The sequence below is a fragment of the Helicoverpa zea genome, chromosome 31 (genome assembly GCF_022581195.2).
Source record: "Helicoverpa zea isolate HzStark_Cry1AcR chromosome 31, ilHelZeax1.1, whole genome shotgun sequence".
NCBI classification, from domain to species: Eukaryota; Metazoa; Arthropoda; class Insecta; order Lepidoptera; family Noctuidae; genus Helicoverpa; species Helicoverpa zea.
This window is the reverse complement of record NC_061482.1, coordinates 10613581-10629775: the sequence shown is the minus strand read 5'-3', so window position 1 is coordinate 10629775 and position 16195 is coordinate 10613581. Positions and strand designations below refer to the sequence as shown.

The 16195-nt window shown below is 37.1% G+C and overlaps 1 protein-coding gene across 1 annotated transcript in view; it reads right to left on the bottom strand.

The window, feature by feature from the left end:
* Positions 1-5771: 5771 nt before the first annotated feature.
* The window catches only part of LOC124644756 (protein snail homolog Sna-like), a 67128-nt gene continuing 56704 nt past the window's right edge, over positions 5772-16195 (bottom strand). The window contains exon 3 of the mRNA XM_047184277.1: positions 5772-6840. Coding sequence (XP_047040233.1) covers positions 5933-6840 — 908 coding nt within the window. The 3' untranslated portion in view covers positions 5772-5932. The remainder of the gene's footprint in view (positions 6841-16195) is intronic.

Below are 16195 nucleotides of genomic sequence, written 5' to 3'. Positions count from 1 at the left end.
GAATTTCGCTTAACGTCGAGCCTTCATTACTCAAAAAAACTTTCCGGTCAAACGAATCGGTAGTTTTAAATATTTGTATAAATAATTGATATTTCATTAAAAATGCTTTTTGAACGAGGGGAAAAATTGTAAAGTAGATTTATTGATTTCTGACACTTACGCGAATATTAGACATTTAAATAAAACTACTTTTACGGATTTTATCGCGTTATATTAGTAGATTTATAATTTATTTGAAATGTTTTTCAATTTTCACAAAACTGTAAACGTTTTTAAAGTGAATGAACCCGGGCAGGTGCAAGTGGGACTCGCCCACTACGGATCATTATAAATTATTTAAAAAATACCTATATATTTTCGGAATTTGTACAGTAAGACGATGGCTTCAATTTAAAATTTCTTGAAAGCATGTGTGGAAACGGATAGGAAGAACAAGTTACTTGTGGGATGACGTCACATATAGAAGTAAGGTAGAAGACATGCTGCAATGGCGCCGACCCCAAATCACTTGGGAACAGGGCAGGAAGATGATGATGAGATGATGGGACGAGGGTTAGGAATTTGAAATCACACTACTATCATAAACTTCGTATAAATGAAAAATACTCAGGCACCAAAAGCCATTTCGTCCGTCCAATGTGTACGTACGCTTACAATATGCGTCGTGTCTATGAATTACTTCTGGTATTTAATATTTTTAAACGAGAATATTTTGTACCACTCTTCACGTTTACGCTTCCCTGAGTTTTATACACACGTCTATAAATATTAATTGGAAACTCTTTCATAGTTTACTTTTTAGTTTTGATATGAGTTCCGAAAAATGTTGTTTGAACTATTTTTAATTATCATTTACGTTTAACTTATTGCCGTGAAATGAATATCAAATATTTGTTTTTGATCTGAGAGTGTATTTTGTATTTATGGTTTATTATAGTAAAAAAGAGTTTTTATAAATATTTTTTTTTATTTTGCTGTACTGATATAAAATGTTCTTTTGCGCTATTGTTTTTTACACAGAAGTTTCGAAATTGAAGAGAAAGACCGCTATTTATTTAAATAATAATTAGGCTTTCCGCGGCTAGAATTTTAGACGGCAAAAAATAAACTCTCGACAGCCTCACGGAACAGATGCGCTCCGGCAATCAGAAACTTTTTATTTCTATATCAGTCAAGATCAGCTCGAAACTTATCGACAGCTTCAATAATAAAAAAAGTATGTTCGTTTATTTTATTATCAAAAGGGCTTATTTGTAACAATGCACTGGGTATCTATTTATGTATTAGTTGGCGTTATTCCTGTTTACAACTATGTAAGGTTTAGGGAAACAAATTAAACTAAAACAAACTACGAAAGTATCCTAAAGTTTAGTTTACAATAATTCGTAAAGGCTAACAGTAATTTAGGTTGTAAGAATATAATTAGACTCGTATAGCTTACACTATAATAAATATGCATTTTTTATACTTCTAATTTTTTTCGCAATAACTGGTTAACAAGTTTATTGTAAAAAATTTGCCTTACAAAGTAATCTAAGAATTGTACGAATCGTATTGCTTTCAGATTTTATATTTGTTATTTTTTTACTAAGCTATTTGAAAATAAGTAATAAATACGTAATCATTACACTATGTTAGCTTAGGTAATTCTAATATTAGACGAGCCTTATATGTTAATAGTGAATTTGATGCTGCAGTCGGTACAAATACATACAAAGTGCACGTTACTTAGACGTTGTGCAGTACTAATGGCACGCTCATATAAATTTATCACTTCAGCATGAATGTGCCTTACATACATTGAAGTATGGAAAAAAGCAGCAAATGTATTTTACTTTTAAATATTAAGTAGCTACATTTGGAGCGAGATAATATAAATGTGTTCTAAGCTCAAAATCGATTTGTGTCGACTGCAGCTTAGGCCTAACTTTAGCGCCATCTATCAAAAAATATCGTGATGGCTCTAAATAATAACAAAGCAAATCTACTTGTAGCTTCGCCGCCTCATAACTTCAAAGCTTCTCGAGCTTTCTAATAAATAATTGACCAAACAAATAATATCTTACTTGGTGACTAGAACAAGTTTGGTATAGAGTATTTTACTCGGTAACAGCCTGTGGTACCGTGAAGCTTCAACCTTTATGAGATGTCGAGTTTAACATTCAGTGTGATCGCGAATAACGCTCGCACATAATGGTTGATTGCGAGGCAGGCAGGCTCCGGGGAGCAGACGCGACGGCTGGCGTGACGTACATAGATACATAAACATCACGAACATAGCTGGTACATTTGTGAAACAGGCGCCCTGATAGCCTAATGCACGGCGCCTGTGTTTACATTCTAGAGAGTCACCAGCGATTTTTACAAACGATTTTACCTTATCAATAAAGAGTGGCTAACAAAGTTTTAGCGGATTATACCGCGGTGGTGCAAAGCGGTGATGTACTCAATGGAGGACAATGTTTTGCGTAATATACCTGCTAAGCGCTGAACGACATATTTTGGAAGACATCACCTGACCTGTTGAGATCATACGCATTTTTTATTACAATTAGTTACTTATAACAAAATAACGTCACACTCTTTCTATCAGTCTCATTCTGAACAGATTCCGTCCGAAACTGCTGACCCTTAATCAGTAAGTTTCAGTTATTTTTAATTGTTTTAGGAATCTTTTTTATTTACGAATTGTTCTTGGATATTCAAGAAATTGTATAAATGCTTACAGAAAACACCACATCTACTAAACGCTATTATGTTCAAACGTTTGAAGTTACCGAATTAAGATTTTTCTAGTTCAGATTATTACTGAAAGAACGAGTGAGAACCATTTTATGATAGATAATTTTTTATTACAAATTGACAAAAATGACCGAAATTGACATACGTGAATGAAAATTGTTTTTAATTTAATTAACGAACTACCTTAATAAAGTGCAATCATACTACGTCTACATTTAAATGTTACTTGAAGAGGTGTACTTAAGTGAGTACAGTCACAGAAAATAATTCATCTTAAATAGTCAATTACTTTTCTCTGTGACGGTACTTAGGCCTATCGAAGAATAATATAATACATGTTGAGCAAACAATAATTTTGCGTTATATTTCCATGAACTTTGCTTAACGTGAATATATTTTAAACATTTTTGAAATACTCAAGTGTTTCGTTGAATTATCGTACTTTTGTTTTTATTAAATTGTTTGGTTTTCGCTATTTATATGAGCCAGGAAGCAGATTACATTTTTCGCAAAAACGCAGTAACTTTAACAAGTTCTTACATCATTAAATTTCTCATAAAAATTAGCTTTCAATTGGCCGACTGCTTCATGTTCCATATAACATAACACATTACTATTTTAAACTTACATTATTATCACTTAACACAATGATAGCTCTTACTTAATTGATCAAAGGATATACGGGAGAATAAACAGAAAATCAACTTAAACGTACTCCATACAGAATGCGCTAACTTACACAGTAACCTACAATTAATTTTACCATAGACATACTACAATAACGAAAGATCTCGTGAAATATCAAATATTCACAATAAAAAATATGTAACTCTATAAAAATACATCTCTTTTCAAATACTCGCATTCATTGCTTCACCATTCTGAGTCTTAACGAACCTACCGATCCACAAATTAGTAACACTTACTGCTAAGGAGATACTTCAAGCTTTTGACAAGGTGAAACGGTTCTTATGCTTTCGTGACACGGTTGATAATAATTTACGCGGTAAATGTCTGTGTTACAGATTTACGATACAATAGATTATGTGTATGTAGACCTATCGAAATGTGCACTTGACCAAAATGTACCAAAAGTATTGAGTGTAGTGTACTGTAATCGCAGCTACGGCACATTTACAATGGATAAAGGTATGATAAATTTCGAAAAAAGGTTATTAGTGCGTATTTTTTTCCACATTCATACTTTAGCTCTATGGTAATATATTCCGTTGCTTGGTGTCAATGTGCGATTATCACCAAAATATTTTTCGACAGTCGACATTTTCTTCTGTAGCCTAAAGCATTGTTCACTAGTTTTTTGTTCAACCCGTGCCGTTGATTTTACCATCTATTCTATACCGTCGGTAATCTAACAACCTGTACCACGAACAAAAAGGTATCTTAATTTAACGAATAAAGTTGAAAGAGGTGAAGTGAACTTACCTACAGTTTCAATGTAAATGGTTCGCAAACAACAATGCAATTTCATATAATTTCGGTATAATCGGTATGTTCATCCGCTTTTCCCGAAAATAGTTTCAACTCAATCAATGTATGTTTCAGAGAAATTATTACGAAACTCATCATTACGAATAAGTGAGCATAATACACGATCCTGCGAAATTCGAAGCATTTCGTAATAAAGCTGAGAATCTGAAAATGCGCCATTGAAAAGCTATATTTTGCAGTCATATTGCTTTTAATATGTGACGTGCAAAATATTATTGAGTGTGAACTACAAAATATTTGGGTAAAAGCGGCCGTTTCGCTTTGAACGTGTATGGTCACCCTACCGTATGTACAAGCTAGTTCGATCCCTAATATTAAATGTACGTAACAATGCATACTCGCTCGGTAACACCGTTGAAGGCTGGATATACGAGTACATCATGTCTGAAGTTCATTGTCAAGGGAAACAAATGTTTCAAATCTCTTATTTTTCCACGATTTCTGTAACGGCTAATCCAACTCGGTTGCTATATTCGTTGTATCTGTAGTGCAAGTGAAGGTATATGCGTACAATGCAGATAACTGTTAAGAAGGTAAATGTTGTGCAACTACTGAACATCTGTCTGCTCAATGATCGTTAAAATTGTGTTTTTACTTGTAAGGATAATGTGAGCATGATGCATGAAAGCTTTTTACATACCACGTAACATAATTACGTATTCGATATATCACTTGGTCAGGAATAAATTCTAGCAATTTGTATTTACGTAGTTCGGGGTACTGGGTATACTCAGCGATTATTACTTCGCATTTAATGCCAACAAATGACAGATGAAAACTTTTACCTGGTAAACATTTATTTTGAACGATATATACAATTTCACATGTTATATATCTTTATTTTAACAACATCTTCTTTGAAGTACAACATCGATTTAAATAGACAATTTTTCTTATATACAGTTTCCAGATTGACAATTTGAATAGACTGACACCAACATCAATAGCATATTACACCTTGAATATGAAATGAATGAACACTTACGAATTGTTGCGGATATCGACGGCGTCATTTCGAATGACTAGCATTGAGTGCATGTTTCCATGTGACATTTGTTAGCATCCAGTGCAAGTGGGGTGACGCGTGTACGTGAGTACGTGAGTGTGCCTGTGTGCGTGAGTGTTGGGGTGTGTGCGGAGTCGGAGGCGGCGGCGGCCCGAGCAACAGTTTGGTCCTCCCGGGGCGCGCTAAGCTACGCTAACCGTGGCACGCTAGTCGTGCGCCTAACTGCCACTCTACACTCGTTACTTTATTGCTCTCTTTGTACCACAGCTCGACGGTTTCATTAAGTCTCTACGTATCACCGTAACTACATCTAATGTCGCACACCACACCCGCGACGCTAACTTACTTAACGTTACTATGTAAACATTATCCTACTGCTGTAACATTGCAGGCTCTTGCCATAAATTGACACGATTACTTCCGTCATTTTCGGACTAATAATTGAAAAAATACGATTTATTTAAATTTAATTTTGCATTAATATTTATCTTTTAGACTTATGGAAAGAGCCATAACGAGATTAGGTACATTATTATTGCTTATTATTCATTCGACGCCGTCGAAACTACGAGCATCTACCCTATAAAATATGTTCCTTTCAGTAATACAAAGGTGTAAAGAAGTTCATAGAGAAATAGTTCGTTGCATCGTTTGTAGTATGCGCGCGGCCGCACGTCACTCGTCCTCGTCGTCGTCGTCACGCACGCACGCCGCCTCCTGGTGCTTGTTGAGGTAGCTCTTGAGCGCGAAGGACTTGCCGCAGCGCGCGCACTCGTGCTTCTTGTCGGCCGAGTGCGTCTGCAGGTGCGCGCGCAGGTTGGAGCGGTCGGCGAACGCCTTGCCGCACGACGCGCAGTTGTACGGCTTCTCGCCCGTGTGCGAGCGCAGGTGCCCGCGCAGCAGCCACGGCCGCGAGAACTGCTTGCCGCACACGCCGCACACGTGCCCCATGCGGTGCGTCAGCACGTGCATGGCCAGCGCCGGCATGGACACGTACGCCTTGCCGCACTCGCCGCAGCGCTTGGCCGCCACCGAGTCCAGGCTGCGGTGCGTCTGCTTGTGTCGCGACAGATTCGACGACGTCGCGTACCGCTTGCCACACTCATTACAATCGTATTTGGCGGGTTTTTCCTTGGTGGTAGGCACCGGTTCGCTTTCGGGAGATGGGGGTGCTGGAGGCTCGGGCTCAGGTTCGGGGGTAGCCTCTTTGTATTCCATTCGGTAGTCAGCGTGTTGCGGCGGTGGTGGCGGCGGCGGCGGTGGCACGGGCTGGTACTCGACATAGCTGATCTGCGAGTCAACAAACTCGACGGGTTGCAGCGGCGTGACGGTCTGCACGGCGTGGTAGACGGGGTCGGGCGGCTCCTCGGCCAGGATATAGATGTTGGTGGGCTGCAGCGTGTAGGTGTAGACGGGCAGCAGCGGCGCGGGCTCGGGCGCGAGCACGGTGACGAGGTGCGCGGCGGGTGGCAGCGGCGGCAGCGACTGCGCCAGCGACAGCAGCTCGTGCGCCGCCTCCGTGTCCGCCGCCGAGCGCTGCGACAGCGGCACGCCCAGCTCCGCGTACTCGCCGCTGCGCCCCTCTGTGGACGAAAACAACGTTGCAATTCCAATCTGCTACTCCACACTCTACGGGAACACTATCTAGATTCATTAGTTATCATATATCTAAGTGGGTTTGTAAGTTAAACTTTAATTTATTAACAAAGACAATTCAAATAATTTTTCAAAAAACTTCGTATAATTCCACCTAAAAATATTAATTAGGTGATCACCATTCACAAGTCATAAAGTACAAACTACTCGCTAATCACTTCACTAGTCCCAGGAATTGAACCCGGTATCCCTACGGTTAACGTTTGTACTACCACTACAAGAACAAGTTAGTAATAAACAAAACGATATTAACTTAAGTAGTAACGAGCCATGTCACTAAATTGATCGACTTAGCATGGACAAAACAAGTTCGACAGATAACAGACGAAAGTTAAAGTGAGTGCACGCAGGAGGTTGCACGTGCACTCCGATTGATAGACAAGTGTAAAATATTTCCCGCGCTGTGCCGCCCACCGGCCGGCCCCGCCTCCGCGAGTGCGCGCGCTGTACGTGACCAGGTTATTACACGAACATGCACAAATATCTACGCGACTTTACACTACATTTAATGAACTGACACGCCCCAAACAAAACAAAAACTTTCACTGAAATGTTTCACAGCCTCCGCCGCTCAGCTTAAGCTGCGTCTTTAACGCCTCCTCAGACTTGTTGGTGCAGCACAAACTTTTCTTTAGGACTTACAGCTGAAAATTATATTAAGTACTTACAAACAAAGTAGTCGTGTATTTCTTCAAATAAGTATTCATAATTAACAAAAGAACATTGTACAAAGTTCGTACCTTTTTTCACGAGAAGTCTTTTCCAGCTTAGGCGATTATCACACTGCCCCGCATGATGCAGCGTAGTGCGTGGATGCGTTTTTTTCCGTTGTATGGAAATATCTCCGTTTGTATGGAAAACACGCATAGTCCAACACACTGAAAATGCATCCACGCGCGTTCATGCGGATCACGCACATACATGCGGAGAAACACGCACCCCCGCGCGTAGGTGCGGGGCGAGACGCAAGGTATGGCACACTGAATCCCGCAATGCCGCGCGTGATTTTGAATGGGCGTGACGTGTATATTTGAAAATGGAACTCGCTGTGCGTGAATTTACAAAACGCACCTACGCGCGTGAGTGCGTGAAAAACCCGCACGATGATGCAGATCTGCACTCCCGCAGGAACGCGCGTAGGTGCGTCGACACGCAAGATGCAGCGTGATGCGGGGCAGTGTGAAGATCACCTTAGAGTCATTGGTCATATGTATTGTTATAATTTTGTTAGGTACATAATAATATCGTATTTAAAGTAATAAAAGAATTTCAGATTCAATCCTTCCCAAATAGCGGGCACAACACTCAATTGGATTATCCTACCACGCAATCGACCACATCCATAGAATTTTTCCTAGAGCACATAGTACATGCCTAGATACATTATATCCAGCTACTTGATTATGATAATTATATCACAGTTAGCAATATCGGTTTCCGTATCAGTTGTTACAGTAACGCCTACATTAATTAGTACACGGAATCAGTAGACACTTACGCCACTTGAACATCATTATACTAGCAATTAGTATGTTACTGATAAACCTCATCTATAATTGACCAACGTACATGTATAACTACTTATATAAATGCCAGAAATTCGAATAGTAAATAGACACATTCAAGAATATTATATGAATGAAAAACGTTTATGTTTCGCTTTCACAGTATAGGCTACAGGTGTTTAATGCATTCATGAGCAATCAACTGTACGAACAAGCGATTTTTTTTTATAAAATACAAACTTGTTAGTAGGCCAAACTTTTACGATCGACCGACTGTTTTCGGGCTTATTAATCGGAATGGAAATGAGTAGTAGCACTCGCATAACAACGATGCAGTTGGCCGGTCTCACACCGACTAAAAACTTTTTTCAATGCCCGATTTTCTTTAAAAACATATATTTTCCAAGCATGGAGGATTGCAGGTACTCTAACGTAATGGAAAGGTTCAAAACGAAAACCCTTAAGAGGTTACAAACAAATTGCTAATTGATCCAGCCAATCTATTATACCCAGTGTAATCCAGTTTGAATTGCAGTGTACAAAGTTTCTGAGGTTTCAGCCGACCTTCTGTTCTGGCCTTGAGAACACCTGAGTGTTTTCTACAATAGATAGTTTATGTATAATAGATAGTTAATAGTTTCGGTTCAAGCTGCATTGAAGTGGCTTCATAGAGGGAGAGTAAAGGTCATTGTGCTCTGCAACTAAGTATAACTTACTGAATTTTGGTATAAATAGTTGTTTGTAATCTATACTTTTGTCATTAATTACTTACAATTTTTAAACTGAAGAAGCCATCGAAGTTAAACAATATTTTAATATGCCTTAAAGTAAATATTCTATTACGAGTACAATTGCCTCATAGTTCAATAGCTGAGAGTTTTAAGAAAACTGCATTTTTAAAATGTAAAGTAATATTGGTTATAAGAAAATGCTCAATATTTCTCAATAATCAAACTGCAAAACATTTTCTGGAAACTACCCGTAATCTTTGAACAAAAGATCCAATTTTTCCTCGATTTATTTGTATAGCGAACAAAACACAATAGTCGTTTTACAGCGACGGGGAAACTTTTGCCGGCTCATGTTTTGTTGTAGTTAGCCGTGTGTGTATGTGTGTGTACTGTGAAGTACCTACATTGTGGTGTTCAACAAATGTGTTATTTATTCTGAGCAACAGGCTCCCCAATCAACACGAGGTTTGTTACAAACGCAGCGCGACACGCCGAAGTATGGGCGCCCATTTTCTCGCTTTTCATTCATTAGTACCACATTTTTGGAAAACAACGCCCCCTCAAACTAGCTTAGGCACTCGAGCGTTTTCCGTGTACAAAGATTTTTTTTTCACATTCTTTGAATTCAACTCGGTATGCGAAAGCGTAAAAGGCATATTGTCAGACTATGCAGCTATTTTATAATATGAAATGACTTTCTCTAATTCTGAGACTATGCAGTTATTTTAATATAAAGTAATTTAATATAAATTACTCGTTTTACAGACAATGTCTTACGCAGAATTTTAAAGAATTTCAATATATAATTTTCCAGCAAACTTAATATTCTTCCAGGTTTTTTATAGTGTAGCCTTTTTACCAGATAAACCTTAATAACGGAACCTTCTTCAAAACAAAACGCTAAAAGAAATAATAACACAATTGTTCAATGCAACATGAATCTGAGAAAAACCCAAACAAAATTGTATTCCACTAAGTTTTCATACAAACACGAATTCTATGTAAAACTTGTATGGAAAATAAGATAAACATTTTCCTATGATCGTAACTTGAAGAACTTCAGTGAGTTTTCCGCGCAACTAGTCCCAGCCTGTGAACACCGCCACTTCTAAGAAATTATATTTTTACTAGAATATTTAATCGTAATGAGTAAATATTTTCAAAACTTGCTTGCAATATCCGTGAAGCATTTATCTTTGTTGTGTAGGATGTTATGTAATAAGCTTTATTAAGCAATTTGCGATAAATCTAATTTCCTAGATTGTACGATACATACGACACGTCATACGCAAAACCAATAATCTTTTAATGAGCTTACCAGTTCGTGCGGCGTTGTTAGCATGACTATTAATTAATTTAATGCACGTATTTAATTATGTAAATGCAAGCTAACAGTTATTTCAATAATTTTACACGTAAAAATACATTGATTATCTTTTCTCGTCGAGAATTTCGCAAATAGAAGTATTAGTTCACCCACATTTGGATAGTTGTTTAAGTGCCGTGCAAATGTGGGAGCAAACCTTTTAACACAAACCCGTCATAAATCTAGAGTACCGAGAATTCTGAATCGAACGAGTCTAGCCGAGAGTTAAATCCAAGTATTCATTCTAACCCGATCACGTGACCTATTACAATTATGAATTACCTTTGTCAATAGATGGGTGGCGATGAAAAAAATAATAATTAAACTATGTCTATTAAGGACTTGCTTGTTGTAACATAATTGCTTCATTACAAAGGAGCAACGAAAACTTCGTCTTTGATTACAAAGGCACAAAGTGTTTGTGTTGTCAAACATATTGAACAGCAAACATTTGGTATCATCCGGCCTCTTTCAAGCAACAGGCTCTCAACACAAATCGTTGACGCTGCAGTCCTAAACAAATATTCGCAAAAAGAAGCCATGTGACAAACCAGAAATAAAGTTAAAAGAAATTCTAAATTTTAACGCAAAAAAACGCTCTAAAACATGCATCATACGTGATGTACTACGCACTAAGTATACTTGTTCTGAACACTCATTGTGTCCTACTAAGATGAGCAGCAATCCAGGCGCGTACCATTAACAGCGCTTTCACAATAGTGCATTTTCCTGTTGATTTAGCCACGCGTGCTAAAACCGAGCATGTACTAAATTTACACACGACTCATTGTCGTGTGTAAATGCTTCCTTCAAAAAAAAAATAAAGAGCAAATTCTACAACGAAAACTATAATGTACATAATGTACCTAAGTAGCTAAAAAATAATGTATAAATTAATGTCTAAACAGAATGTTGTTTGTATAGGGCATAAAATTATTCAATAGCTGCAAAATGTTATACATACGTGTAGAACTTATAAAATAACAAACTGCAAACACTTGTATGCATGAGTTTGTATCGAACTAAGAAGGTTTATTTTGCAACATTGAGAAGTTCACCAAGAAAGTTTTTCTTCAGAAACCGAGGTCCATAAAGTACATTTTATTTCACAGAAAATAAAACAAAAAGAAGTTACTTATTGTTTGCTTTAAAAAAATGCTGGGTTTCATTATTGTAGAACTATTTTACTATGTACTTTATTTAATAAAAAGATATCCGTTATGTGCTTCGCTACGTAAATACATGAAGAACCGCTCGACCGATTATATGCAAATTTCACTTAAACCGTCCAGTAAATAGTGCGAACAATGCCGTAACATTTGGTTTGCATAGGTGAGCCCGTTCTTGAGTTATAAAATTACAAGAAGATAGATATGGTACTAAAACCGTTTTTAAGTATTACTTTCAGGCTGAGAAATACAAATACTGATCAAATCCCTAGTGCTTAGAGGACATTTTACACTAATTGCTACATTACAATATTAGTTCAGGTTATGTATATCTCTAACTGAATTGTGGTGCCATTCACTCATCTGCCTCACTAGATGAGCACTGAAATTATGATAATGCTTTCGAATTACGACTGGCTCATTTGTGGTAGCAAATCCAAATGGATCAAGTTAATACGCAAAACACGTTTCGACAAAATCCTCGTTACAAATGAGAAAGTAACTCTATGATACACTGAATAGATCCGATGATTCCGATGCGTTCTACATAAGTGCTATGGCTAATTATTGGCTATAATCTGAAGTGAGATTTCGCATTTTGGCCCTAATGACCTGATGGATTCATTGATTTGTAGATTGAATCAAACATGGCAGGACATGGACAAACATGTTAAATTTAAACATCCATTTATTTATTTTGTATTAAATACTTCATCTTTATGCTAACCGCAGACCAAGTAAACACTATGGAATGAACAAGACGTTTTAAAAGACATTAATTTTATACAAGACTTGCTGTTTTCACGACGTTCAGCCCATGTCCTAGGGGAGCTTCTGCTCATACCCGGATAAAATATAACCCTATGTCACTCGTAAATAGTGTAACTTTCCAACAGTGAAACAATTTTTCTAATCAGTACAAATAATACCAAAACCAAAGACCTATAGAAACTGGTTATTCTCCAATATCGACGTCATAAACTAGATATATATTACTATCCTAGTTTACTAGATAGGTTATTCAATAGCGTACCTTCAGCTTTGTCCCCGTAAAGGCTATTTACCTATGTGACGTATGTCGGCTCGGCGCACTGCAAACATTGGTATTGCTACAATCATGATTCGCATTGCCCGTCAACTGTTGGATTGACGTATTCAAATTAGGCATGAAGCCGAAACTGCGAGCACAATACACTGCATTAACGTTCGGAAATGTTACTGTCGTCGTACCTGATATGTGAAACATGCATTAAAGGTTGGCTCTAGCTAGTATTAGAGGAAGGTATTTCGCACATAATGAGTTAAAACGTGACTTTTTAGAAATGTCTTATACATAACTGCAGTATTATGTGATCAAGAAGGTTTTTGTTGTACAAATAAATTATGTTTGATTGAACTTCTCTAGACTATTAGACGCCTTGGCGTCTTATTACAGAGATGTCATTGTACAAAATATTTAATTATGACAATTCAAGATAAAGTAACACGTGTCTCCTAAAACAAAGCCTTCTGATTTGCCATTAATGTACAACATTTTATTCACTGTGTTTATCACAGTAAGTTTCTTTTCTTTGTGTCCAAATAAATAGTTATTATATTATTGTTCTGACCAAACAATTGACAGAAATCGTATCACAGAAATACTTTTCATTGTTACAATTTTGAACAAAGACTGTTTTCTCCAAAAACAAGCAAGAGGAATCTTCTAACTAAAAACCAATATTGCTAATATCATATGTTTACCGACTGCAACTTCCTGAAAGACGGCAAATAGAAACAAAAACATTGTATTTCTTTGAAATGCTTTCGCGACCCGAACATACTCAAGGCGTAGTTAAGATAGCTTACTCTCAAACCTCAACGCGTACGAACGACGTGTGTTTTATTGAAAAGAAAGATTCAATACTTTGCGGAAGAAGTGTTCTGAACTTGTACCCATAAGTATGTCGGAGCTAAGTTGTTAAAATAGTCGTTCCATCAAACAGCTAGACTTTCCAGTTTGATTTAACAACGTCCTTAATTGAGTATTTCAGTAATTTATCTAGTCTGTTTTTGTTGCTTAGTAGTGATAGAATTTGGACACAAAGTGTTAATATCGAATTAATTTGCTCAGTAAACAAACCAAGAGATTCATAGTTTATGTTTCTCCAATTACTAGTGTGCTGTATTTAGGTATATTTACTACTTTTTTCCGACTTGTTAACACTACATATTTCGAAAACAAACTCGACTTTCGAAACAGCTATAGTGTTCAACGGTTGTGCGCCTCAATTAAAAAGCTAGACGTGTGATTGATTGGCGAAGTGCATTCAAAGGGTTGGTAGTTTGATAGAACGGTTATTTCCCCCAGTTGACTGCGACATACCTCTCGTGTTGTTTGCTCTCCAATCATGTCAACACTCTTGCACTCGTTATCGGTTATTTATTGAAGCAATTTTTATTTAACTTACATAGAAATAAGAAGCTTTGCTTTGCAAAAGTTTTGATGTCGCCTCCAATGTTCTCTCTCAAGAGTTCAGTGGAATTTTGTTGTGTAAGTACAACCACTGAGCCTCTTAAATTGTTGCAAAGAAAATAAAGATATTTTGTAGTGTATTGGAGAAATAAAATCGGATGTAGGCGAACTGTACAAACAAATATGATGGTACCATTAACACTTACTTAATTATAAGTCATAGGTGCTATAATTGTGAACTACTTTTACCTTCAAAAGTTAAAAAAAAATACTAAAGTAGTTAAAATTATTTAACAATAATAGGATATGGGCCTAAATTATGTTGTAGCTACAAATTACTGCAAATCAAACCGCAACCGATTAAATTGGTATGATTTCAAACACTTGCTGAAGTTATAAATGGGAAAGTAAGTCTTTCGCGCCGATACCACTGATCCAATTAAAATACCTATGTAATGGTAAACAGATAACCCAAATGAACTTATTGTTGTTGTGAGTATAGGGAAATAAGGTCGTGTGTGGAACCGAAAGGCCAGTTATCAATAGCCCAGTTATCAAAAGTTATCGGTTGCCATTCAAACAGACCAATTCTATAAACTGCCAAACCATTTCATGCGACACAACAGAACACAACATTTCCATTTCACGTTTATGTCAGGTTGATCAATCTGAATATTCTGACTAAATACTGAACCGATGCTGCAAAGCTATTTCATTGAAGATCAAACGTACATTTGTTGTGGTAAATGGATACAATAGATGGGTTAAATGTCAATTCAAGTTTCATCGTTTATTTATTTGGATCTTCTATAAAGGCTGTACGCATTGAAATTCGGCTGGATATTACATATAAATGAATAATACAAGCCATCATATTATACCGTCCACATTATTGTTCTCAATCATTATGGTTAAACAACGAAATAGATTCACTAACTCAACGCAAAAATTTTAACATATTTTTTAAAATAAATATGTGTCAGTTTGATGTGTGTGGCTATATGCCATACGCCAAACTAGGCGCTCAAAGGAATATTGGTTACCACTTCGGCACAGGGTTTCTTTTATATTTTGGACCCCTAGTATCTCTCTGTGACGTGGATCCAATCGGTCCTGTTCCCCGTACCCGCATTTAAAACAAACAGCAGAATCAACGAAATGTTTGCTCGGTTGTGGGAGCCCACCTTGCTTCTCAAATTGCAAATATTGACTACGCCATGCCTTGGATATAATTGCGATTTGTACGTCCGTCTGTGAATACTCCCAGTTTTGGTAAAGTAACACGTATTCGGTTGCTGTTCTCTGTATGCCCGCATTTTTGTTGGTACGTCTGAGGTTCAGTAAAAAAACTTCAAACGGTGTATTCCGATATGATGTATATATCAGTTCTTCTCCATAGAAAGCTACTTTTCGAATGGGCAACTAGAATCGATTTTTCCCTGCTGAGTCCATAGCAAGCTTTCCCAAAACATATTTGCAAAATGTTGAGCTGCGTATAGGATTTTCATTCATTTGACGTCGAATTATGGGCTCATAGTTAGAGCTCCACTTTTAAATATTTGAGGCGACGAAAACATTACTTAAAGTCTGAAATGGCCAAATGCCTTCAAGATGCCTTCTGTACAAGAAGGGACCTATGCATTGCAGTGGAACAACAAAAAGGCTGATGATGAAAGACGACTACTTATAATAAATAGCTTTTGCAAAAAAAAGACAACCAGCTTTCATGCAAGTTAATGAAATTTTCTTATAACAACTTTACTCCTTGTTACAACAAAAAAACGCAAAATGCCCGCAGCATGTCTAACTTTGAAACTGGTAACTTTCCTGTATTAATTTTTGCGAGAGTAGAGCTAACGATGAAATTGAATACTACCTTAGTTATATTATCTGATACGCATTTGTACTAGGCACAGCCTCCATAAAAAATAAATGGTATAAAAACCTAGCTGCGCAGGTTAAAAACTGCCAGTATTTTTTACCAATAACCGTGTCGCCAGTTCTAACGTTTTCCACACTCTGTTAAACGAATAAAGGTGACCATTTTCCAGAAAAT